At 32.7% G+C, this 24,742-nt stretch overlaps 7 protein-coding genes across 8 annotated transcripts; 5 read left to right on the forward strand and 2 right to left on the reverse strand.

Annotated features, from left to right (window-relative positions):
• The first annotated feature begins 528 nt into the window (after window positions 1-528).
• On the forward strand, window positions 529-6,835 carry LOC124495393 (complement C4). The gene is made up of 8 exons (XM_047058763.2): window positions 529-701; window positions 772-938; window positions 1,001-1,302; window positions 1,359-1,961; window positions 2,029-3,217; window positions 3,271-3,400; window positions 3,471-5,965; window positions 6,040-6,835. Exons 1-8 carry the CDS (start codon window positions 631-633, stop codon window positions 6,639-6,641), a joined length of 5,559 nt encoding a protein of 1,852 aa, XP_046914719.2. The 5' UTR covers window positions 529-630; the 3' UTR covers window positions 6,642-6,835.
• Window positions 6,836-7,057: 222 nt separating this feature from the next.
• On the forward strand, window positions 7,058-8,534 carry LOC124495394 (pancreatic triacylglycerol lipase). Of its 2 annotated transcripts, none has more exons than XM_075733730.1 (2): window positions 7,058-7,111; window positions 7,166-8,534. In XM_075733730.1, the coding sequence occupies exon 2, from the start codon at window positions 7,173-7,175 to the stop codon at window positions 8,361-8,363; it is 1,191 nt and encodes a 396-aa protein (XP_075589845.1). In that variant the 5' UTR covers window positions 7,058-7,111; window positions 7,166-7,172; the 3' UTR covers window positions 8,364-8,534. The 2 variants fall into 2 exon arrangements, with proteins under 2 accessions (XP_075589845.1, XP_075589846.1); XM_075733731.1 differs by having other exon boundaries at window positions 7,094-7,117.
• Window positions 8,535-8,925: 391 nt separating this feature from the next.
• On the forward strand, window positions 8,926-10,589 carry LOC124496306 (uncharacterized). The gene has a single exon (XM_047059818.2). It carries the CDS (start codon window positions 9,092-9,094, stop codon window positions 10,565-10,567), a length of 1,476 nt encoding a protein of 491 aa, XP_046915774.2. The 5' UTR covers window positions 8,926-9,091; the 3' UTR covers window positions 10,568-10,589.
• A 114-nt stretch (window positions 10,590-10,703) lies between these two features.
• On the reverse strand, window positions 10,704-13,601 carry LOC124496005 (nose resistant to fluoxetine protein 6). Its single transcript, XM_047059462.2, has 6 exons — window positions 13,125-13,601; window positions 12,746-13,072; window positions 11,956-12,680; window positions 11,684-11,892; window positions 11,485-11,605; window positions 10,704-11,429 (listed from the first exon to the last, which is right to left on the reverse strand). Exons 1-6 carry the CDS (start codon window positions 13,438-13,440, stop codon window positions 10,824-10,826), a joined length of 2,304 nt encoding a protein of 767 aa, XP_046915418.2. The 5' UTR covers window positions 13,441-13,601; the 3' UTR covers window positions 10,704-10,823.
• A 105-nt stretch (window positions 13,602-13,706) lies between these two features.
• On the reverse strand, window positions 13,707-15,686 carry Trx2 (Thioredoxin 2). Its single transcript, XM_047059464.2, has 4 exons — window positions 15,039-15,686; window positions 14,813-14,888; window positions 14,591-14,758; window positions 13,707-14,519 (listed from the first exon to the last, which is right to left on the reverse strand). The coding sequence occupies exons 2-4, from the start codon at window positions 14,834-14,836 to the stop codon at window positions 14,391-14,393; spliced, it is 321 nt and encodes a 106-aa protein (XP_046915420.1). The 5' UTR covers window positions 14,837-14,888; window positions 15,039-15,686; the 3' UTR covers window positions 13,707-14,390.
• A 590-nt stretch (window positions 15,687-16,276) lies between these two features.
• Window positions 16,277-19,037, forward strand: LOC124496004 (thioredoxin reductase 1, cytoplasmic). The gene is given in 2 exon segments (XM_047059461.2): window positions 16,277-17,780; window positions 17,782-19,037. Coding segments are annotated over 2 exon segments (2,412 nt in total). The 5' UTR covers window positions 16,277-16,442; the 3' UTR covers window positions 18,856-19,037.
• A 271-nt stretch (window positions 19,038-19,308) lies between these two features.
• Window positions 19,309-20,860, forward strand: LOC124496006 (small ribosomal subunit protein eS24). The gene is made up of 4 exons (XM_047059463.2): window positions 19,309-19,882; window positions 19,946-20,011; window positions 20,065-20,391; window positions 20,469-20,860. The coding sequence occupies exons 1-4, from the start codon at window positions 19,874-19,876 to the stop codon at window positions 20,475-20,477; spliced, it is 411 nt and encodes a 136-aa protein (XP_046915419.1). The 5' UTR covers window positions 19,309-19,873; the 3' UTR covers window positions 20,478-20,860.
• The last annotated feature ends 3,882 nt before the right edge of the window (window positions 20,861-24,742 follow it).

The raw sequence follows: 24,742 nt of genomic DNA on the forward strand, positions 1-24,742 counted from the left end.
CATGGTATTTGTAAAATAAAAATCAAATTCTTTTGAACATGTTTCTTCAAACATGGGTTTTTTTTCACGGACTTTTTGCACAAAAATACAATATAGATCATTATTGTAATATTTTTCTTCTTTACATAAACGATCAACACAATCACAAAATGTGAAAAAAGCACAACAATGTAATTCTGCTTGCAATGATAATGAATGTGGCCATCGTTTATTTGAGATCCATTGCATTTTTTCATGTTGACAAATCTTCATCACTTGAGTCATTGGTTTATTATTGAATTGATTACATAATGTCATTTGAAAAATGACCATTACCATTGTGGCCAGAATCAACAATAAATTGTTCATATCCACAAATGATAAACTGAAAATGGTTAACAGTTTTTATGCAATAATTTTTTCAATCATTATTAAATTATATTAAATTAGACGTATTTTCACATTGTGTATGCAATTCATTCAATAATGATAAGCCATTGATTGATTTGATTAGATTAATCAAAAAAAAAAAAAAAACGCAACGAAATCAATTTTGCCCCAATTAATTCGAAATTCATTATTTACACTGCTCATTCTAATAGTAATGTAAACATTGTATAATCATCAATTCAATTAATTAAATTATGAATTATGAATAGCCGTACGGTTGGAATCGTGTTATTTGGCCTATGTCAATGTTTTTTTCTTATTTTTCATGTTCGGTCAGTGTTATTAAAATGGCCTGATTACTTCTTAGACTACTGACCAAAAGTTACTGTTGATATATTGTAGATGCCAAATAATATTGGCCCAAAGCCAATTGAATCTGGATGGCCATGATCGATTCCTGTTATTATTAAATTCGACAACCACCGTGCCTTTCATATGGGTTAAATTGAGTTTATCGTTTTCAAAAAATTTCAATCACATTGTCCATGAAAATGAAATTCGTTCAGAAAGTAAGTCTACAATGTGCGTTTATTATGTTGATAATCATTGAATCCAATATATATTCATACAGAACCAATCGATGAATGGACATTACCATACGTATATCGGCCACAAGCATCAAACAAAATTAAATCGTCAGGTCCATTTGGATTTCAATTACGATTTGATTCGATATACATGAAACTAGTGTTTCAACAACCGAAACATGTCGAAGTTATTAAAGAATTCCAAATCGCTAAAAATTGGGGCCTTGGCTTCTTTCAAACCGATAAGCCAATTTATCGACATTCTGAATTGGTCAGATTTCGTTTGCTTCGCTTTAGTGAAACGACATTAACACCTAAAAATGATAATTGCCAATTGACCATTAAGGTTTGTGGGATTAATTTTATTAGATTTTCTTGACGATATATCAATTGAAATCACAGAATCAACAAAACATTAAAATGGAAATGGCTAATCTAACCTGTACAGCACCGGACTATTTTGCACAATATTCATACAAATTGCCAACACTTGCAAGTAATGGTCAATGGAAAGCTGATGTTGAATGCTCTGAGCATAAATTTAATGATCGTTTAACATTTGAGGTACGTGATTATGTTGCATCTAGATTTCGAATCGACATCGATACGCCTCGCGTACATTTATGTTCATCACCAGACGAACCGTTCATCATAAAATTAAAGGCAACATATACTTATGGTAAGCCAGTTAATGGATATGCTCACTTCAAGATATCGATCAAATCACCATTTAAGAATCGAGGTGGTTTTGAGCAAAAAAGTCAGGTGGCATGTTTGGATCAAACATCTGGCACGTTACGGCAATCAATAAAATTAGCATCAAATTTTTGCGAATATCAACCATTGCCACAACGGTTGGTGATAGAAGCAATCGTTACCGATTTGGCAACCAATCAAAAGGACATTGCAACAAGTGATCAAACGATTTTGGCCAATTTTCCATATCTTATCTGGACACGTTTCACAAGTCTAGTATATCGACCACAGTTAGCCAACTATCTGGCCGTATGTATAAATTGTGTCCAATAATCAATGATATTGTTGAAATTTAATTTAATTTCTGTCATTATAGTTTGAATTGACCGATCATGACAATAATCCAATATCTAATGTACCGATACAAATTCAGATGACCGATTCGAATGATCATAATATTCGGCCATACGTTATAACCGGTGATGGTAATGATGGTAATCACAATGTCATTCGAACCGATTCAAATGGATTGGTCATATTTACCTTTAAACTGGACAAGTTTGTCGGCCTTTTACAGGTTCGCATAAGTAGTCAAGATCCAAAATATAGACAAGAACAACAAACAATCAAACAATTGTCGCTTTTTCCATTTGATTATGTGGACCAGAACAAAGAAGATCACCGGCAACCGGTTATTCTCATATCGAATAAGAAACAAATGTGGTATACAGCCGGTCAACATTATCGATCCTCAATCGTTCATAATGGTCCCATTGATGTTGATCGAATTTATTTGATCATCATGAGACATAAATCCATCATTCAATTTAGCCGTATTGCTTCATCATCGCTAGCCATCGATATTCGATTGACCAATCAAATGACGCCATCAATTCGATTGCTCGTCTTGGCATTCACTAGATCCACTCTTCATCATGAAAGTCGCTTAGTAGCAGATTTCTATCGAATACTTGTACGACAAAATGATTGTGGTGTAAAGGTTAAACTCAACGATAACAACCTTGAGCCTGGTCAGAATGTGACTCTTACATTTAATGGCCATTTAGGCGATGTTGTAGCTTTGGCTGCTATCGATGAATCTATAGAGATTTTGGCCTCGAAGAATATATCTTCATCTTCATTGAAACGAGACAAATCTTTACAGAGCATTTACAGACGATTCATACCAGATTTTGACCTGACCACATCAAAACCATATTATGCATCGGCTGATTCGATTTCATTGATCGAAAATTTCGGTTTGCGAATCCTTACACCATTGGCACAATCATCGACAGCACGTAATGGCCGAAATCGACGTTCTGTTCAATTAGAATGTAATCGGTTTGATAAACATCCATGCTGTCAACTTGCCCGTAGTAAATTCCGAACATGGATGTCATGTGACCAAAAAGTGGCCATACTCAAGAATCAATTAAATCAGGCTGCTGCTACTAATACTGACTGTATACAGGCTTTTTCCGCCTGCTGTGAATGTTCAAAAGATGAGCAAATGTTTCAGAAATTCTTTTCGCCCACACAAACTTTTTTTCCAACTTTCTATGGTAAGTTTCTTTGCGGGTAAAAGTGGATAATTTTTATTTACGAAATAATATAGAAACGCGAACTATTCCTATTTCTCCTATGGCACTATTCAATGATTATGATGATGATGATCAAAACCAAGCAATTAGACGTCATGATTTTCGTGATTCTTGGCTATTTAATGTATGGCCAATAAACCAAAGGTAGGATCGTGAATATTGTTCCAGATTTTTTGTTTGTCATCAAAATGGTTTGTTTCTTCACATAACATAGCTCGCAAACAATATCAATGACTGTTCCACATTCTATTACTTCATGGATCATATCGTCCGTATCCATTTCGAATCAAGATGGTTTTTGTGTTGAATCACCTAATCAACGATTAACCGTATATAAACCATTTTTCATACAAGTTTCAATGCCAGCAACAATTGTTCAATTTGAAAAAACAGAAATATCTGCCACTATTTACAATTACCACAATAAATCATTAAGTACAATTGTCCATTTTTATCATGTGGATGGTCTTTGTTCTGATGCATATAGATCGTTGGACAAAGCACATCAAGAAGTGATGATAAGGGCCAATGGAAGTGAGACATTGATTTTTCCCATAATTGCCATTCGTATTGGTCAATTTCGTCTTCGAATACGGGCCAAATCGGGCAATTGGATGGATTATGTGGAGAAAGATTTAATCGTATTACCACCCGGTGAAACAATGGAATATTCTCATTCAAGTTATTTAGATCCAACCAATCGATCGAAACGTAATGAACCATCAAAACGAGATATTAATGAAATGACTGAAATGATCGATGAGATATATCCAGAACGACAATATCAAAAAATTAACATATCATTTCATCCTGGTAATAATGATAACATTGTTCCCGAAACGATTCATCACCGATTGTCGTTGATTGGACGTCGATTTGAACCGCAACTAAAATCTCCAGAAGAACTTTCTCATTTAATACGAAGACGAAAAAGTTGTGGTGAACAAACGGCATTTTTTATGGCATTCAATTTGCATACGTTGCATTATCTACAAGAAACCGGTCGATTGAATCGAACATTACGTAAACGTGGCGTTCGACTTCTGAAACGATCATTGGCCGATCTCATTAGCTATAGAAAACCAATGGATGGATCATTTGCGGCATTCATTAATCGAGAATCATCTGTTTGGCTTACTGCATTCGTAGCCAATTTGCTTTGTCAATCAGAACAATTTCTTGGTGGTGAATTTGATGCCAATTTGCTATCCAAATCGTTGAATTGGATCATGAGACAACAATCAATTTCAGGTAGTTGGTCCGAATCGACACATATTCATCATCGTCATGCTGATGGTGGCAGTAATAGTGATGACGATACGCTCACCGCATTCATATTGATTTCCTTACATAAATGTGATTCATTCATGAAAATGAATAATTTTAGCGACACAATACAGACTAATTGGTCTATAGATTATGCAAAGGCCAATCGAGAAGGCTCTCAGTATCTGTTGGATAAAATTTCTCTAACCGATCATTCATACAAAATAGCCATCATTTTGTATTCGTTACTATTATCACCACCATCATTGTCATCACCGAATATTGATGGCAACCAATGGATGAAGCGTTTATTACTACATCCTGATCGTCATCAAGATGGAAAACTTAATCACATGTATTACGATACAGGACCATTGTCTGTTGAAACCAGTGCCTATGCTCTATTGGCTTTAGGATGTTTGTACGAAGGTTACATTGAAGAACGTCACATGTTGGCTAATTGGCTTTCGGTCCGTCCATTATATGGTCCGGTCGAGAAAACACAAGATACATTGCTTACATTGATAGCTTTGTCTGATTATTATCGTTCATTGTGGTTTTTGTTATCATTTGAAAACGAAAATAGTATTTACTATCAACTACAGGCAAATATTTCGTTTGGTCATCGATCATCCGGTCATCGTGAACGACGTTCAATCCAATTCCGGTCAGATTCAATTGATCGATTGCATACGATAGATATGGATGGTCAATATGTAGATCATATCGAAATAGAAACCATGGGTAATGGTGTTGGCCGATTCGAATTGCTAACCATTTATAATGTTTATGACCCAACACGTGTGGAATCGGAATGTCATTATGAACTGAATGTACAACTATTCGAATACGATGTTTATCATCATCATGAAAAAAAAGATGAAAGCGATTTCACTGATTCATCCTTTTTCAGTGATGAATTGCAACAATCACTGCAAATCGAACAGCTACCTAAATCATTACAACATATGCAATTTGAAAAAATGAAAAATATTTGTCAGTCTAAATTGCCTCCAAAAACAATTAAAAATGATCACGATGGCAAAAGTGGTGCTCGTATAAAAAAGTGGCAATGTGAACAGAATTTTCAAAATTCTCCATTACCAACAATACTTGGTCCGATTGAGAATCCGATCATCAAAATAATACGTGTTTGTACCGTGAGAAGGCACTCTGATTCTCATGTGATCATTAATGATAAAATGGCCATTCTTGAGTTGAGCATTCTGAGTGGCTATCGGGTAATTGAAGAAGATCTTGCCGCATTAATAAATGGTTCCACAACGATTCATTGGTATGAAGTGGCCGGATCTAAAGTTACATTCTATTTACGGCAAGTGCCTGAAACCTATAGATTATGTCTTTGTTTCCGAATCTATCAACAGAATCCTGTCGAATACATTCAATCGGCTTTGGTTAAGATCTATAATTATGGTCAACAAGGTAAGATAATATCAATCGCAAATATATCATTATTTTTATTAAATCTCTTTTTCAAAATAATTATCTCATCATAGGATCGGATTGTCAACAAATGTATACGGATACTAATATCAAACGATTTCTTAACTATACCTGTAATGATAATTATTGTCAATGTTTGATTGAAAATCGTTGTACACGTTTTGATCTATTCCAACGTATTGAACATGAATACTATGAAAATTCATTACGTGGTTTTGAGATGTTCAAAACGATTGCTTGTACATATCGATTTGTATTAAAAGCTACCGTACGATTTCAGCACTCATTGAATACTAGCAATGGCAATACAAGTCTTACATTGACCATTGTTGATGATTCATTACAAATCATACGAAAACCGGATGGATATAAACCCGAATTATTATCCGGTTTACTATTACGTTTTGAGGATCCATGTCATCATCTTTCTATTGATAGCCGAATCCTTCAACTAGCTAATTGGCCAACTTTAATACGATTTAAAGCTTGGATCATGTTTAATGATATAATTTTTATTCAATCCTCATCTCCATCATCATTAGTACGAATGGATGGCCAGACATTGTGGCATATGATTGACATTGACGAATATTGGCGAATGTCTGATGATCTAATCGCAATGCTTGACAATGAAGGCCAATTACAATGCCATTGATTTGCCAGAAAAAAAAACAATGAAACAAAACCTCTTGTTGTGTCCATTTTCTTGGAATTACATCAACATTAATCATAAATAGATGTATTATAGTTTGCCTTAACATTAATATATACTGTGAATCCTCATTAATTACGATGTTGTTCAATGTGACAAGACGTAATAAAAATTTTGGCCATTTTTTTTAAAAAAAACATAAATCCTCAAACTACAAATTATTTGTGATCGCAATTTAAATGAAAAAAGATCCTGTACATATACTGTACTGAAACCATTATCAATAATTTAGGTTAATGACAAATATTACATTGTAGCTTATCAAAATGTAGCGGTATCATCAACGATAATGCGTAATTAAATAAAACTCCTATTTATAGCCTAGATCCAATCAGTCCAAATAGATCAATATAATATCAATAACAATTCGATTTTATTTGATTTGTTGATTAATTGCTTTACTTTGATCAATGGTTATTGTTAGTTATTTTTTTATTTTATTTTAGTGACAACTTATTTTTTTTCAGAAAAACAATGGGAAATTTTTGGTCAAATTGGTTCGAACATCAAACTAGACCCAATGATGACGACCATTTGGATCAGCCCAGATGGTTTGGACATTTACCGCCACCACATCCGATAGATTCAATCGAGCCTACATTAACTTTGTATGATCGGAACGGTACTAGCATTGAAATTGATCATACACAACGTTTGGATGATGCTATCGATATGATTCGTTCATGCGACTGTTTCAATCATTCATACGGTGATCAACGTTTAATTATCTTGACGCATGGATTTCGTAGTGATAAACACACCGAATGGTTACATGAATGTAAAAATACCATACTCGATATTGATAGTGAATACAGTAGCCAACAATGGCAAGTAGTCGCCATATTAGGTTGGGGTGGTGGTGCCGATATAGGACTAATCCAATATCAACAAGCGGCGGCAAATTGTTTCGAGGTAGGAAAATGGTTCGGCAATTTTATAAGCCGATTTCGCGAAGAATTTCGAAATGTTGCCATCTATGGTATTGGACACAGTCTTGGTGCACATCTAATGGGAATGGCTGGCCGTATTAATCATGGGAATTTTGACCGTATCACCGGTCTCGATCCAGCTGGTCCTGGATTTCAAGATGAAAATCATGATAAACGATTAAATAATAATGATGCAATCATGGTCGATGTTATACATACGGATGGTTTAGAGATTCCATATTTTGGAACATTAGTCCCATTAGGAAAAATTGATTTTTATCCAAATTATGGATGGGATCAACCATCAACCGATGAACGACCAGATGCTAAACCAATGATGGCACGTAATCCCTTGAACAATAACAAAATGATCAAATCTAGTAATCAATATGGTTACAATGTGTCTGAATCACATAGTCGTGCAATTGAATTCTACATATGGTCCATACGAAATCCAGGCCGATTTCGTACACATTATCATCTGGAACGGGCACCGGATGTGGAAAAAGGTGTACATAGAATTCGATCTATACAACCGGATATCGGTGTCGAAGTTGAAATGGGCTATCATATGGATACATTTATCATAAATCATTTACGTTCGAAATGCGCTGTAAACATTAAACGTAATGATGATAAACAATCATCAAAAGAATTATGGAAAACAATGGTAAATGATCGAAAATATTGGGGCAATTATTATGTTCATACGAATGCTCAATCACCTTGGTGTTGATTATCAATACATTCGATAAATTGAATGGTATAACCATATGCAGTAATGTAATGTTTGTCCCCTTAATAACAAAAAAAAACTATTTGTTTTTTGTTATTGAATAATAACATTTTTTATTTTAATTTTTTTCCAATAAATGATTATCGATTATGTCATGATAATTGATCGATATATAGTAGTTTTTATAAATTTAAAAAGCGAAATCCCCGGTACATATATACACAGTATTTTAATAGCCATAGCCATCGGCATTGTAAGTGTATCTCAGTGAACATTTAAACATTAAAAATGTGCTACAAAAAAAACAAATGATGAGAATAATAAAAAGAATGCTTTTTTTGTGTGTTTGTAAAATGCGCGCGCACATTTAAAACGCGCGTAAAATTCTTCGATGATCATCGATGATCAACAATACGAAGGGGTGGAGCAGATTATAGCCTTATTACGAGCGCTATTTACCGTGCTTTTACACACACACACACACATGTGTGCGCGTGATTCGTGTTCTGGCGCGTAAAATTTACCGCCAAAACATTTCACATTCATTCACATTCAACTTTGATCATTTACACGACACTACGATGATCATTTCATTTGGTTCATGTCTGTCGATCAATTGTGAACAAAAAAGAAATTCTTTTTTCTTCCATTTATTATTTGTTTGAATGCAAGTTTGTGTTGATTATTGGAAATTAAAAATCTACATTTAAATTTAAATCGTAATTAAAATGTCATCAACAAATCCAGCATTCGTTCATCATCATGATCATCATTCATCGAATTTTATCGTTTATCATCATCCAAATATAATTACGACAATTCAACCACATAATTCATCACCAATAATTCATGCTCATCATTATAACCCGAAAAATTCTGCGATAATGTTATTATCCAATTCGAATGAAGAAAATACAATTTCAATATCTGAATTATCATCACCCGATTATTCGGATTCTGGTACATATCATCCCAGACAATGGGCTGAACATGCTCATTCTATTCGTTTATCATCATCACCCGATCGTACTGGTGCTCATTCGCCATCAGATCTGGCATCATCACCGATACGATCATCACCAATTTTATTTTCACCACCACCTCCAAAACAATCCACTTTTCAACAAAAACAATCTTCATCCATTTCTGTTGATCGTTCCTTTTTGAATGAAAAATCGGATATTCAATGCGAAAATAGACAGCGATCAGACAATATGTATGTTACACCAATGAAAAAATCCATATCATCAGATTCAACAACACCACAAACACAGAATTTAAAACGTGGTCGTCCCCGTAATGAGGATATTTCCAACCTTATTCTATCTGGATCAAATTCACTATCATCGATTAAATGCGATATATGTCATCGTGTATTTCCAAGAGAAAAAAGTCTACAAGCACATCTTCGTACACACACAGGCGAAAGGCCATATCGTTGTGATTATGTTGGCTGTGGCCGAGCATTCGCACAATCCGGTCAGCTACGTACCCATCAACGTTTACATACGGGAGAAAAACCATTCATATGTCGACAACGTGATTGTCATAATCGTTTCACTCATCCTAATCGCCGATGTTCATTACATCCATCGGCTGGTGTTCGACGTATCATACCTGTTCAACCGGTTATTGGTTTTGGTGGGAATAAATCGACAAAAAAGGCTTCTGTTATCAAGAATATTAACGATGATAACAATCAATCAATAATGGCTTCCACAAACAATATTAACAATGACGATAATAACAACAACAGGTTGGACAAGTCCATAGAATTGGCGCCATTATCACAACCGATTTCTTTTACATTATCATCATCATCGAATGTATTACAACAACAACCAGTTGTTGTGGCACGAAAAACTGTTATCAATCATACTGGACGAGCAAATATTTCAAGAAAATTAGACGCTGAATTAAGCGCTGTTGCTGTTGCTAATTTTAATGCTGCGGCAACTATAACACCGACAATTGCCGCACCAACGCCGCCACCACCACCACCACAATCGGATATCTGCAATGATGAAAACAATCCCGAATTATTGGGAGCATTAGCGTTGATGGAATTGGCTAATGGAATTTTGAAAAAATCTACCAACACTGAAAATATTCATCCTAAATTCGATTCTGAGAATCAAATTAAACACGATGATGCTTATTTGAAACGGACGAAAAGAATTCTACAAAGTATTCAATTAAATTAAACAAACAGAATCGTGTGACTGGTGATTAAATTGCCTACACTAGATGAAAAGAATCAACGTTTTCTTGATTTAAACAAGAAAAAAAATCCCGGTTTACCGTGGTCATTTTTTACCTTTACACTTAAATTCGGTTATATTTTTTTCGAACCAATTCATAAATTTTTTATTCAAATCGAAATTATAATTTTTAATTTTTCATTTTTTTTTTTTTTTTGAACAATAATAAAAAAAAGAATTAAATTCTTTCTTTCATTTTCTACACTGTTTGCATTTGTTGATTTTTATTCATATTGACCATTTCATCACCATTTGTTTGCGATTTTCCTGATCGTAATTTTGATAAAACTGATCCAGTTTTAAGGAAATTTGTTCGATGATCAAACGATCGTAATGTTTTCAATAATTTTTTATCCTTAAAGAATAACAATAATAATCCAATTGTTGGTGCTTCAAATGTTAAATGTAAAAAATAACCAATTATAATGGCACTAAGTAAAGTTGCGCTAATCACTTTAAGTATATCGGTCCAATTGGCCATCGATACTGGATCACGTACTTGATGTGCCATAAACCAAATGGTCATCAAATGCGATAAATATAATGAAAATGATAGCCGTGATATTGGTTTGAAAAAATTGGCCGATAATATACTCGATATGATCATTCGTGGTTTGATGGCACATTGATAAACAAGCCATGTGTTCGATAATGACCATAATAATACCATTATAGCAAAATTAATCGCATTCAATGTAGTTCCATCACCACTTATTTTCATTTCATTCGATGCAAAAATGTATGATGCAAACGGTATGGTCACCAGGAATAATGTTGAAAATGACCAAATTAGAATCTCTTGCCACTGTTTGTAAAAAAAAATTAATTTTAATAACAACAATGATGATCATCATTCGAACCTTGGCAAATTTGATTGGTCGATTTTCAAGAATGACAAATCCAATAGCACAGCCAAGAAAATATGGTATAAATTGCATGAAACAGGCAAAATAAATAAATATTGTCGAACCATTTGGAAATCTGATTATGAAAAAAAATGAATACAGATGTCATTGGAATATTTTATACAGAAAAATCATCATAATCTTTAATTACTACCTGTGTCTTGTATACATAATCACTTGTATTAAATGATGTTTGCCCAATCCAACTGTAATTGGTATGATAATCGCAACAATACCGATAGCTACGAAAATCCAACAGGTTGCCATTGTTAATCGTTGACTTCGTGTATACAATACTAATAGAATAAAGGCAATGATATGAATCTGTAGATCCGCTGCTAAATACCAAGTGGATATATTACACTACCGAAAAAAAATCAATAGATAAGTTCAGTTATTCTTAATAGTTATTTTTTGACTATTTACCATATCTTCTACAGGAATATAATTGCTAAAATAGAGAAGATGTTTCCACCAATTCTCATAACATGGTCGCAATGTAGGCCATAGAATATCATGATGAAATAACGGGCCGTTACCAAACGCTTCTAATCCTATATTCAAACAGATCAAACCGATCAATGGCGGTGTTAATCGAATCCATCGTAACATGACATATGGAACGAATTCAACTTTAAGTTTCTGCGATGAAGCGCTTAGATATGTGGAAAGAAATCCACTGATGACAAAAAATGTCATCACCACTAATGCACCATTATAGAATGGTTGAGCAATAAAACTTTTCGATATCTCTATTGCATCGGTTGGAAATCGTGATATGACTGAAACGGGCATCAATGTTGGCACCAATACTAATCCACCGGCATGAGCAAACATTATGAAAATGGCAGCAATCGCTCGTATACCATGTATAAAACGAAATTCTTGCCGTTGTGTGGATGTTTTAGTTGGCTGAATTTGGAACAAAAAACGATTATTTTTGATCAACGAAAAACAAAGTAGAATTTTGTAGAGATATGAATAATTTTTGTCACCAAAAATGAATTCCAAAATCGTTGCAGGTATGATCAATAGCCAAGGTGTGAGTAAAATTGCCCAGGCAAGACGAAGACCAAAATTATATTGCCGTGGCTGATCATTCGATTGACAATACGTGACATTGAAATGCATCGTTTGTAGAAAATCATAATCTATTTTCAAAGAAAAAAATATGAATCTCAATGTTGCCAGTATCGATTCGATTGATTAATCTTACAAGAGAGCAACAATTGTCTAATTTCGTTCTCATTACAGATGGATGGAAAACAAATTGCACTAGCCATTGAATAATAATTATCATTCTGATACCATTGTTCAATGTAATCGATCATCCATGAATGATTTAATGTGGATTGATTAATAGGAATCGGATGTCGGAATTGATCAATACGTGGTAGATTTACGGTGGCCAAACAATATTTACCCACAAATTCCTGTTGTTGGAATTCACTTCGTATAGATAGACATTGATCAAAATCACCCAATTCGGTTGTTGTCCCAGAAAGAATACCAATAGGTCGATTCAAAACACCAGAATCGATCACTGTAATGAAAAATATGAATGATTCATATTAGCGAACAAAAAACAATCATACTTTTAGCCGTCCATTCATGATCTACTGGATGACGAATCATGTATTCCACAATGTTCAAACATTCAGATTTGATCTTATTCTGTAGATTATCGCGACGAACAATTTTTTTGAATCGATCTATGGTGGCCAAATTACTTTCTTCTAAATGACTTTGTAATAACATGGTAATATTTTGCCAATAATCATCGAGATTATTGGCAATGAATATGGATAAATCATCTTGTGCGTTTATTCGTCGACCAAGATCGGACCGGATTCCCATAATAATGCAACTGAACAAAATCAGGCCAATATAAAACAAACGGAATTGAATCATTGTTTCCCGATTGATGTTGTTCACTAGCTGGTGTTAAGATCATCTCACGAATAAATATTAAATCAATATGGAATGATTTTTCAAACTTTCACGGAAATTATCTTAAAAAATAGGCTCGTGAAGGCTAAGATCATGAACAAAACTTTTTAACCACTTTTAAATAGTTTCTCGAATCGATTTTGATTATCGATAAAAAAAACAAATGCAACGCATATGTTTAAAAATATGGGGTCCATTCACTAATTCTGTGGCATTTAAAACATACAGTGTCAAAAAAAAACCATTGAATTTTATTAGAGTAAAAGTTTTCTTGTCCAAGATGATGGTTAAATGGTCTAAGGTGATAATGTTAATTGACAAACACACACACACACACACATTGATTTATCGATGCTAATTAAATTTCAAACACATAGATATTCAATTTGAATTGCGAATTACAAAGTACAAGTTGAGAAAAAACAAATGAAATTTTTTTTTCATTATTTATTTACCTTGAACGTGTATCGATTCATACCAATAAAAAAGAAAGAAAAAGATTTAAATGGAAGTGTTTGGTTTGGTATATTGTGTGTGTGTGTGTATGTTAAACAAAACCGGAAGCTCTATTGCTCGTCATACGAACCTAGAAAAAAGTGAAAATAAAAACAAAACAAAATTGTTTGGCCCTAAAATCATAGATTGTCATATATATTATTCATCACTAAACTATGTGTGAATGAATTGAAATGTTTTTTTTTTTTTAATTAGACGAGCAAATAGTAAGAGAAAAAAAAATTTGGAAATTTTCTGCATGTAATAATAAAATGAGAAAATTGATTGATCATCAATTCATTGTATTTTAGCGGGTGTAATTGACAATTGAATGGAAAGATAGGTGTGTGTGTGTGTGTGTGATGGCGTTTATAATATTATTATTATCTTCCATGCCGATATATTATGATATATGTTTAACTGTATTGTTGAATGGCTTCACGCAATTTTGGTTCACTGGCACCAGAAAATGAATGAACCTTTTGTTCATTCTTAATCAATACAAATGTAGGCATCGATGTTATACCATATTCACTGGTCAATTCCTGTATATGGGAGAGAAAGAGAGAGATTGGAAATGAAAGGAAACATACAAATATAGACAAATCAAACATACTTCATTTTCATCGACATCAACCTTCAAGACGACCAATTTTTCTTTATTTTCTTCAGCCAATTTTTCCAATACAGGTGCAATAAGGCGACATGGACCACACCAAGTGGCATAGAAATCGACGACAACCAATTTATCGCCAGCATCTTTCAATTGTTTTTTCATATCATCCTAAATGGATTTCAATTATCAAGATGATTATCAAAACATATCATAGGACCATACCTTATCAGTAACTTTGTGAACCATTTTTGGACGATTTTAATTTTTTTGAATATAAACGGAATGGATGAATGGATAACTGGTCGATTCGAAATATTTGAAACAAAAACACAATTAATATAAAATTGAAACAGCCACATTTAAATACACAACAACAGCAATGAAAATTCGAATTATGGCAATAAATTCATTTCTCATTTTCAATCATTCCGAATAAAAAAAAACTTACCTCAACTTTTCAACAATGATATCAATAAATATCAATAATAATGACTAAGTCAGTTTGTCGTTAGACTAAAATGGTACAACGATATTGATTACAATCAACTTGTTTTTTTTTCGTTTTTGCCGTTGTTGTATAGAGTAGTTGGCGTTACTATAGATTGATGATGGTGATGATATCGTCCAAATTTTGTTAGAGAAAAAGATCCAAATCGTAGAAGTAGTCACTGAATCTATCTATTTAATGATGATAATTATATGATGATGAGAATGATAATGGTATGGCCAACGAGAAAAAATAACTTTTAATCATTTGATTGGCAACAGTGTTGAGTGTTTGCGTATGTGTTTGTTTGCTCTGAAGATGAAGATGGAGAAGCGGCAAACGTTAAAGTTACCATGATGATTACACGCGTTTTTTCTATTTCTCTTAATTTTCCTCAACACATGCGCAGTCAAAATAGCCGGTATATATTCGAAATAGTTGTATATTCAATATTGTTGTTGTAAACAAATTATGACTGGCGCCACATACATAGTGTGGGTGTGGTTGTCATTATGTATGCAAATGATGTAATCATTTGTCATTATGATGATCTTTTTATTTCTTTCAATTTGGAGGAACTACAAGTCAACACCCACGCTTCACACCCACCTCTATCGAAACAAAAATCCAACAGAAGGATGTAATCATTTGTCATTATGATGATCTTTTTATTTCTTTCAATTTGGAGGAACTACAAGTCAACACCCACGCTTCACACCCACCTCTATCGAAACAAAAATCCAACAGAAGGAACAATTCTCTTGGATTTTTGTTTCAAATAAAAGATTTTGTAATTTTTTTTCTATTGTTTTAATGGCAATAGACCAATCAATAATTGCCATAATCATAATAATTTTATGTATGCGAAATTTGAATTTAAAATCGATTGCGGAAATGTCTAAAAGTAAGAAAAGAAAAAAAACTTTGCGTGCTCGGTTTGTGTTTTTTTTTCACAATATTGTAATACAAACATTATTATATATGACGAGCCTATTCTAATTTCAAGTGGCGTTTTTTTTTCTCAATTTGATGATTTGGCTTCAAATTTAGGCCCAGACAATCTAACATGTGTTTTATCTAATCTCGTGAAAAGGCTTGATTTCATCCTTTTTAAAAATAAAAAAGTTATATGCAATGAAATCAAATTGAAAAAAAACCTTCGGAAACATTTTGAGTGGAAATAGTGGCCCTAAAAAAAATAGCTAAAGTCGAAGACAGAGCAGCACACTCACACACACACACATGTCCAACAAGCTCAACAAATAAATGAATGATGACTAAAAATCCAATGGCTAGAGTTTATTAGATAACTTTGGCATTTCTATAATATTTGTAGAGACTTTTTTTTTGGTTGTCTTGCGCCTCATGAGTTTATCGTTTTGGATTAATCGGATAAAAATCCGCCGCCATCATCTACATCATCATTGTTATCGATCCATAATCCTATCATCCTTGTTTCGATCAAATTTGAGCACATCATCAACCTCATTATCATCAAGGTTGAATGTATTTAGTGGTGTAGTCTCATCGACATCATCAACATCAAGATCGTCAGCAACTCGACTTATTTCTTGTTCTTGTTATTCACATAGTAGTTTGCCATCCACTACATTCTCATTTCTATCACCACCGACAACAAAAACAACAAAACGAGTCGTTTCCAAAGCCACGAACAGTCATAGTAGCCACATTAATAATAGTACCATTTCAATTTCACCATTACAACCACCACAACTAGCACGTTGTTCGTTATCATCATTGTCTTCGTCTTCGTCGTTGTGTCCGAATCATTTTCATTTGGTCGCCACTACAAATTCAAGCCAATTGCATACGGCAAACAACATTCGACGTGAGCATTTTATCACATCGACAATAAAAACAGACGCCGATTATATTATAAATGAAACAATAGTCAAACATCGATTTCGATTGTTAATTAATTTTCTAATCAGTTGGAAATTATCTCGACCACCACCACAATCATTATCATTTTTATTTCCATCGTTATCATCTTCGATTGTGGTAGAAAAATCCTCATCACCAAAAACATTAACCACGGGTGCTTTTCATTCATTAATCACAAAGGGAACAGCCGGATCGGCATCATCAACATCAAGATCATTGTTCCCAAAACGAAACGGTGGTAAAGTTGCATCATTACGTGAAACATTTTCTAAACGTTTTTATTCAAGTTCAACAACGACTACAACCAAAATAATGGCACCAATTGGTATTGATGATAAAACTGAATATGATTATGATCTAATTGTCATTGGAGGTGGATCTGGTGGTCTTGCTGCAAGTAAAGAAGCTGCCGCTTTAGGTAAAAAAGTATGTATGCTTGATTTTGTTTCACCCACACCACGTGGTACATCATGGGGCGTTGGTGGTACCTGTGTAAATGTTGGTTGTATACCGAAAAAATTAATGCATCATGCTTCATTGATTGGAGGTGAGATTGATGATGCTCATTATTTTGGCTGGCAAACAAAAAATGGTGAACCATTGAAAGATAATTTGAAACATGATTGGTCAACATTGGTCAACTATGTACAGAATAATATAAAAGGATCGAATTTTTCTTATCGAGCGATTTTGGCTACACAACAAGTAAAATATTTAAATGCATGTGGATCATTTGTGGAACCAAATAAAGTACGAATTGTTCATAAAAATTCAAAAGAGGAATTTCTTACATCAAGAACATTTTATCATTGCCACTGGTGAACGACCTGTTTATCCTACCGATTGTGAAGGTGCCGAACAATATGCAATCACTTCTGATGATCTATTCTCATTGCCTTATAGTCCTGGTCGTACATTGGTTATTGGTGCTTCATATGTTGCATTGGAATGTGCTGGATTTTTACGTGGCCTTGGTTATGACGTTTCCGTCATGGTAAGATCGATCGTATTACGTGGTTTCGATCGTCAATGTTCCGAACATGTTCGTAATTATATGGAAAATTATGAACACGTCAAATTTATCGATCGATGTGTGATGAAAAATATTGAAGAAATACGTAAAAGTGAAAATGGTGAAGCTCCATTGTTACGGGTTACATATCAAAATTTAGAAACGAATGAAAAAATTACCGATGAATTCAATACTGTTATGTTTGCTATTGGCCGTAGACCATGTACGGATAAAATTGGATTAGATGTGGTTGGCGTTGAATTGGATTCGAAAGGTTATATACCGGCCATTAATGAGCAAACGAATGTGCCACACATCTATGCCATTGGTGATATATTACAAGGCAAACCTCAATTAACACCTGTGGCTATTGAAGCTGGTGTATTATTGGCACGACGATTATATGCTGACCATCAAGTTAATTGTGATTATATCAATGTACCAACAACTGTTTTTACACCCATTGAATATGGATGCTGTGGCTATACTGAAGAGGAAGCAATCGATAAATTTGGTGCCGATGATATTGAAGTATATCATCAATATTTTACACCAACAGAATGGAAACTTAACTATTATGATCGGCCACGTAAACCAATGAATGTATGTTATGCCAAAGTAATCACTACCCGTTCAATAGATGGTGATCCAAGAAAAGAAACATTGCTTGGTTTTCATTTTGTTGGACCAAATGCAGGTGAAGTAATACAATTTACACCATTTCCATTGAAAATGAAGGCAACAAAAGCCGATCTTGATGCATTGATTGGTATACATCCAACATGTGCCGAAATTTTCACCATGTTACCAATCAGTAAACGTAGTGGTAAAGAAGCTACACAACAAGGATGTTGTGGTTAGACATTATTAATTAATTTATAATTGTTTTTTTCCCCAAATACAAAAGTACAAAATTATAATGATTCGACTGTCTGTCTGTAATTTATAATAAATTTGAAATAAAAAACAAAACAATGAATTCTATATCCATTACATATATACTGGTTTTTTTCTGAACAATAAAAAAAACTGATTATTGTCCATTTTGATATTCAAAATATATTTATTTTCAAACTAACAAACAAAAAACACTTTTTTTTCTCATCTAAATAAATTGAGAATATATTTGAGAAATGAAAACAAAAAAAAATGAGATTGATTGGATTGGAAATCTTTTCAATGCTGTTTTTTTTTTTTGATTGCATAGTTTTTTTTATGATGATGATAGTCCACATTATCAATTCACATGATGTCATATGATTGCACACGAGGCTCATTTAATCAATTTTGGCTTAATGAAATTGTGGATATCTATTTATCGTTTTTGTCGCTATGCAATTTCGAATTTTGTGAAATTTCCGTTTGCTAAATGTATTGCATTTTATAGTATGATGATGATGATGATGTGATAAATCAAATGTCAATGAATATAGACTGTTTGTTTTTTTCATCATCCTGTAAACATGGAAATGAAAATTCAATTTAAAAATTTGTTACAACAAAAAAAGGTCAAAACTGCAAATATTTGATGACAAATAGTGGATCCAAATGTTTTTTCATTTGTATTTCAACAGAGTCGAAGCAATTCTAGCCGTTCACTGTTATTGTTGATTAAAGATGAGATGAGATGGCAGAAAATTCTAATTTTAGAATACCGTTCTTCTTTGGACTCTTTATGCTGGTGCTATATATGATTGATTTTTAGCCGAATGTTTGTTTCATGTTTTCACTTTGCTTCTACCAATCTTATGCTTTCGGATTCGGTATGCAAACGAATTCTATTGTTTGCGAAAAAAAAAACGAAAACGAAAGCAGCAATAGAAACACGTTTTCCGGTAAAAACCATATAGTGTGATATTTGGTTAAAATTTCATCCAAAATGTCTTCGGTAAGTTTAATGTAAATTGTTTTTTATTTTAAAATAATAACACTGTATTTATGGATCAATTAGGATTCAGTTTGTACCATTCGAACTCGCAAATTCATGACGAATCGTCTATTGTTTCGACGTCAAATGGTAAGTCTGATGTAACAGTTTGTCCATTTAACTAAATCATTTCATTTATGTAGATTGTGGATGTATCACATCCGAATAAAGCAACACCAGGCAAACAAGAACTACGGGAAAAGATTGCTAAAATGTACAAAACTACACCAGATCTAGTGTTTTGTTTTGGTTTTCGTACACAATTTGGTGGCGGTAAAAGTACTGGTTTTGCTCTCATCTACGATACATTGGATCATGCAAAAAAATTTGAACCAAAACATCGTTTAGTGAGAAATGGGTTGAAAAAAGTAGAAAGACAAGCACGAAAACAACGTAAAGAACGAAAGAATCGAATGAAAAAAGTTCGTGGTACTGCCAAAACTAAAGTTGGTGCCGGTGCACAGAAAAAGGTTAGCTTTTTTTTATTGTCATCATCAACGTTAATCGATTTTTTTTTTGTTTATTTTTTTTTTATTTTTCATGTCAGAAAAAATGAGCCAAACCGGAAAGAAATTCAAGACATATTATATGTACAATGTACTCAAACACCATATAAACTATTTCATTTGTTTTTTTTCGCATCTTTAGTGCATAGAATTTTGCTACGAATATAACGAATAATTCTGTATATGTAAGAATTAATCCAACAATCAATTACTTGGGTGCTCATACTAGTCATCAAACATGTTTTTTTTTTGTTTGTTTCTCAAACATGAATGACACTTTTCAAATGATCATCGAACGACTACGAAACCATCAACAATGTTGTATGAAAAGTTGATTGATTATGAATATGGACAACAATATTTCATTTGTAGTTTTTGAAAATTAAAAAAAATGACCACAAATTATTGTTGGTTGATTATGCTTGATTCTGAATTATGGCATTGTTTCAAAAATTTCGTTAATTCTGTACAGTGTGGTTAACGATGGTCATCTCGGAAATTGACTGTAAATTCGGAATGTTTGAATTCTTTTTTTGTTAGTTCTTTTTATGCCATTAGATGGCAGCATTTTTCATGATACGATTAGAAAAAAATTGCCGATATGTTTTTTATTGATAAATAATGGGCGTCAAGTGTTTTTTGGTCAATATTTCTAACTTGAAAAAATAAGATAAAAAATGAAAAAAAAACAATGGAATATGATATCTGATTATTATAAAAAATGATGGAGGAGAAAGCCAAATGAGATGATTTAAATATTAATAATACAATCATTAAGACATCATTCTCATCAAAACAACAGCAATACTGTCGTGATAATAATGATGATGATTCTGGCTATGGATATTCGGTGATATAACTTACACTGTGATACGAACAATAGACACAGAACATCACTCCATAAACAAATGTATAAATTATACTACTACTACTACTATTCCATATCTGAGTAATGATCATTGTAACAAATGTTATAACATGTCTTAAATATCGTCCATTTCTTCAATTTCAACTATTCACAACGATTATCAAAACTAATGAACAGATGAACATCAATTGACACAATTTATTGTACACAGAAATTGATTTAAAAAAAAATATAAATTTGACGAACCACCACTAGATGGCATTACCGGTATCAGTATTGATTATAAACACAATCCATAAATCAATATGGCTTTGTTTTACATATTTAGATCCAACAAAAAAAACAAATTGTTTCAAATTTCAAGAAAAAAAAATGCAAAGAATCCATTCAATATGGTTTTATTAATGACAAGCTCCAAAAAAAAACAAAACGAAAAAAAAATAAGGAAACAATCTCAGAACCATTAGCATAGAACGATGAAAGTTCTGTATGTGTGTATATAATGAATGTGATATTCGTTTATTTATAATTAATAATAATCATGTATAATAACAGAGAATAAGTCCCCAGATAAAGAAAAAAAAGACGGTTTCAAATGATCGGACAAGAACAAAAAAAAAAATATGCAAGCTGAGTGTATATGTCGTCGTCGTCATCATCGTTTGTTTTGTTTTGTTTTGGTATACTGGTTTGGTGATTAACGAAATCATCATCATCATCATCATCATAATCAAGATCAGGGATGCTTGCTTGCTGAGTCTCATCGATTACAATCTTTTTTTCTGTTTTCTGTTTTTTTTTTTTGTTTTTGTTTTTATTTTTCTTATTGTCATCATTGTTCAAACTTTGGTTGAATCGGCTAGTCTCATTCACATTGAAACGAATTATTATAATCAAACAAACAAACAACCATTGAATGATATGAGGAAAGAAACATAATTTTATCCGGTTTTTTTTTCATGGACTTTTTTTTCACCACTTGAATCTTTAATTTATATCTTTTTTTCTTCTCCTATTATTCTCTATTCTATTTCATATGTTCGAATAATTCGACTTATAGAATGATGATGATATTCGATGTAAGAGAATACAAAAAACAAAAAAAAACGAAAACAACAGAATCAAAAGAGAATGGAACACAAAGAAATGAAAGAAACGCAAAAAAAAAATTATAAATATAGGATCTATATCGAGAAAAAAAAACAACAGTGGAAAAAAAATATGAACATTCATAGAGCGAGAGAGAGAGAGAGAGGAAAAAAATGGAAAAAACCAAAGAATAAGAATTATGAAGAATCCCAATGTTGATGATGATGATGATGATGATGATGATTCGAGGATTTTTTTTTGCCTACTCATTTCATGGAATTATACACATTCATATATATGTGGAATTTAACATATCATACAACAACAACAACAGCAACAACAACTAGGAAAGAAAAAAAAAGAAGCTTCAATTCCAGAAGATGATGATGATGATGACGACGACGACAGGCATAGTATCTGAAATGAGAATTATAACAAATCATCGAAGCCAACTAACAAATACATACATAAAAATGATGTAGAGTATAAAAAGTAATAAATTATAAATTCCACTCTTGCTGGATCTTCTTCATTTCGTTTCGTTTCATTTTCATGTTTGGTTTTTTTTTCTTTTTTGGATCGTTTTCTCTCTCTCTCTCTCTTTATGCGTGTGTGTGTGTTTGTTTGTTCCATCATCATCATTTGATACATATGTTTAGATTCTTGGATATTGGGGGGGGGGGTAGAAAAAAAAGAAAAGTAGAAAGAAATTGCAAATGGGGAAAAAGATGAAAAAAAAATGTGAAAATAGCAAATGTATTAGAGTTGTAGTCCAAGTAGTAGTTGGATGATGATGATGATCATACATAATGGCAATTATTCAAAGTGTCTATGTAGATATATGGATAATGTATCGACAAAGTTTGGTTGTATTTTTTTTTTCATTTTCATTTTCATTTTCATTATGTTTTTTTCCCTCTTGTTGAAGGATGCATGCTTTCATCAAACGATGATGATCAAGGGACGACGAAACAACGAAAAAAAATAAATAAATAAATAAATATAATCATAATGAAAAAGATGAGAAGAGAAAAAAATGTATAATATTCGTTATTGAAACATTGCTTCATCATTATTATTATTATTAATATGGAAAAACTTGAAATTCCAAAGCCACATTGATTCAATTGGATTCTTCAATTGATATGTGTGTGTTTGTGAAACTATCCCATATATCATCAGATATGCACAGAGAGAGAGAGAGGCCATACATTCTTTATTCTATCATCAACATTCACCGAATTCAACGGTTGTACTCATACGATTAGCAATTATCAATGAAACTAATAACCAAAAAAAAATAGAAAAGAAAAAATAAAGAAAAATGAAATGCAGTGGAAAAAAAACATGCCCGGACCGGACCGGACTGAACTGGACCGGATCGGATCCATATATCGGTATACTATTTGAATGAAGAATGTGGAAAAAAAATTTGAATATTCTTGTACGTTGAAAGCTTTTTGATAATATAAATAAATAAATATATTTGGCATGGATCAATATACTGTTTGTGTCTGTCCGAGTGTGTGTGTTCACGTCGATTTTGATTCGAACATTCGGTTTCAAAAAGCAAAAAAAAGAAGAAAACTCTCATGAGATTCAAACATGAATGAATGGATGATAAAAAAAACCAGAATAAAAAATGCGTGGGTGTATGTAGAATTCTAGCTTCTGAACATGATGAAACATTGATGAAATTTTTTTTTTATCAATGTGAGAAACAAATAAACAAAAGTAGCTTGTGCAGCTCATTCTGTCAGCTTTACAGCAATCTGGAAATTCTGAATGAAAATGGAAAATTTTGTGAAAAAAAAAATAAATCTTGATTCAAACATGAAATGATTAATAACGAAATTAAAGAAATCTTTTTTGCTTTGTTTGTTGTTGTTGTTATTTTTGTTTATTATTTGTTAGTGAATGTCGATGAAACACACATGGCTGAAATTACGTACCAGTACTGGTAATACTGATATCAGAATTTCATTTTGGAACATTGGACACCGCCACCACCTACACCCTGTTTCAAGATTCTGTTTGCTTTTATTTTGATTTATTCACTCAAAAAACGCTAACAATGACAACAACAAGATTACATCAAAACGCGTGCCTTGGTCATTATTCTTTCTGTGATATGTTTTTTTTTCTGTTTTATAACTCAAAAATACATCTAATACATTGAGGACACAATCTTGTGTGTGTATACACAATTAAACAGAGAACAAAAAAAAAGTATTCGATAAAATATCGATATAAAACTAAAACTAGAAATATAGATGAATTCTCTGATGGCCACTGGTCATCGAGAATTTTTTGTTTTGTTTTATTTTTTTCACGTTATTCGTTTTTGTTCATGTTTGA

Source organism: Dermatophagoides farinae, chromosome 8 (genome assembly GCF_024713945.1).
Source record: "Dermatophagoides farinae isolate YC_2012a chromosome 8, ASM2471394v1, whole genome shotgun sequence".
Lineage (NCBI taxonomy): Eukaryota > Metazoa > Arthropoda > Arachnida > Sarcoptiformes > Pyroglyphidae > Dermatophagoides > Dermatophagoides farinae.

Bases quoted from the DNA above. Each gene is read 5' to 3' on its own strand.
- LOC124495393 (XM_047058763.2), top strand. From the start codon at position 631: ATGAATAGCCGTACGGTTGGAATCGTGTTATTTGGCCTATGTCAATGT. The intron at 1,962-2,028 runs GTATGTATAAAT...CTGTCATTATAG, and splicing joins AGTTAGCCAACTATCTGGCC to TTTGAATTGACCGATCATGA. The intron at 5,966-6,039 runs GTAAGATAATAT...ATCTCATCATAG, and splicing joins CTATAATTATGGTCAACAAG to GATCGGATTGTCAACAAATG.
- LOC124495394 (XM_075733730.1), top strand. From the start codon at position 7,173: ATGGGAAATTTTTGGTCAAATTGGTTCGAACATCAAACTAGACCCAAT.
- LOC124496306 (XM_047059818.2), top strand. From the start codon at position 9,092: ATGTCATCAACAAATCCAGCATTCGTTCATCATCATGATCATCATTCA.
- LOC124496005 (XM_047059462.2), bottom strand. From the start codon at position 13,440: ATGATTCAATTCCGTTTGTTTTATATTGGCCTGATTTTGTTCAGTTGC. The intron at 13,073-13,124 runs GTATGATTGTTT...TTTTCATTACAG, and splicing joins TCATGAATGGACGGCTAAAA to TGATCGATTCTGGTGTTTTG. The intron at 11,430-11,484 runs GTTCGAATGATG...TTTTACAAACAG, and splicing joins GACCAATCAAATTTGCCAAG to TGGCAAGAGATTCTAATTTG.
- Trx2 (XM_047059464.2), bottom strand. From the start codon at position 14,836: ATGGTTCACAAAGTTACTGATAAG. The intron at 14,759-14,812 runs GTATGGTCCTAT...AAATCCATTTAG, and splicing joins TTCACAAAGTTACTGATAAG to GATGATATGAAAAAACAATT. The intron at 14,520-14,590 runs GTATGTTTGATT...TCCCATATACAG, and splicing joins TTGATGTCGATGAAAATGAA to GAATTGACCAGTGAATATGG.
- LOC124496006 (XM_047059463.2), top strand. The intron at 20,012-20,064 runs GTAAGTCTGATG...TCATTTATGTAG, and splicing joins TATTGTTTCGACGTCAAATG to ATTGTGGATGTATCACATCC.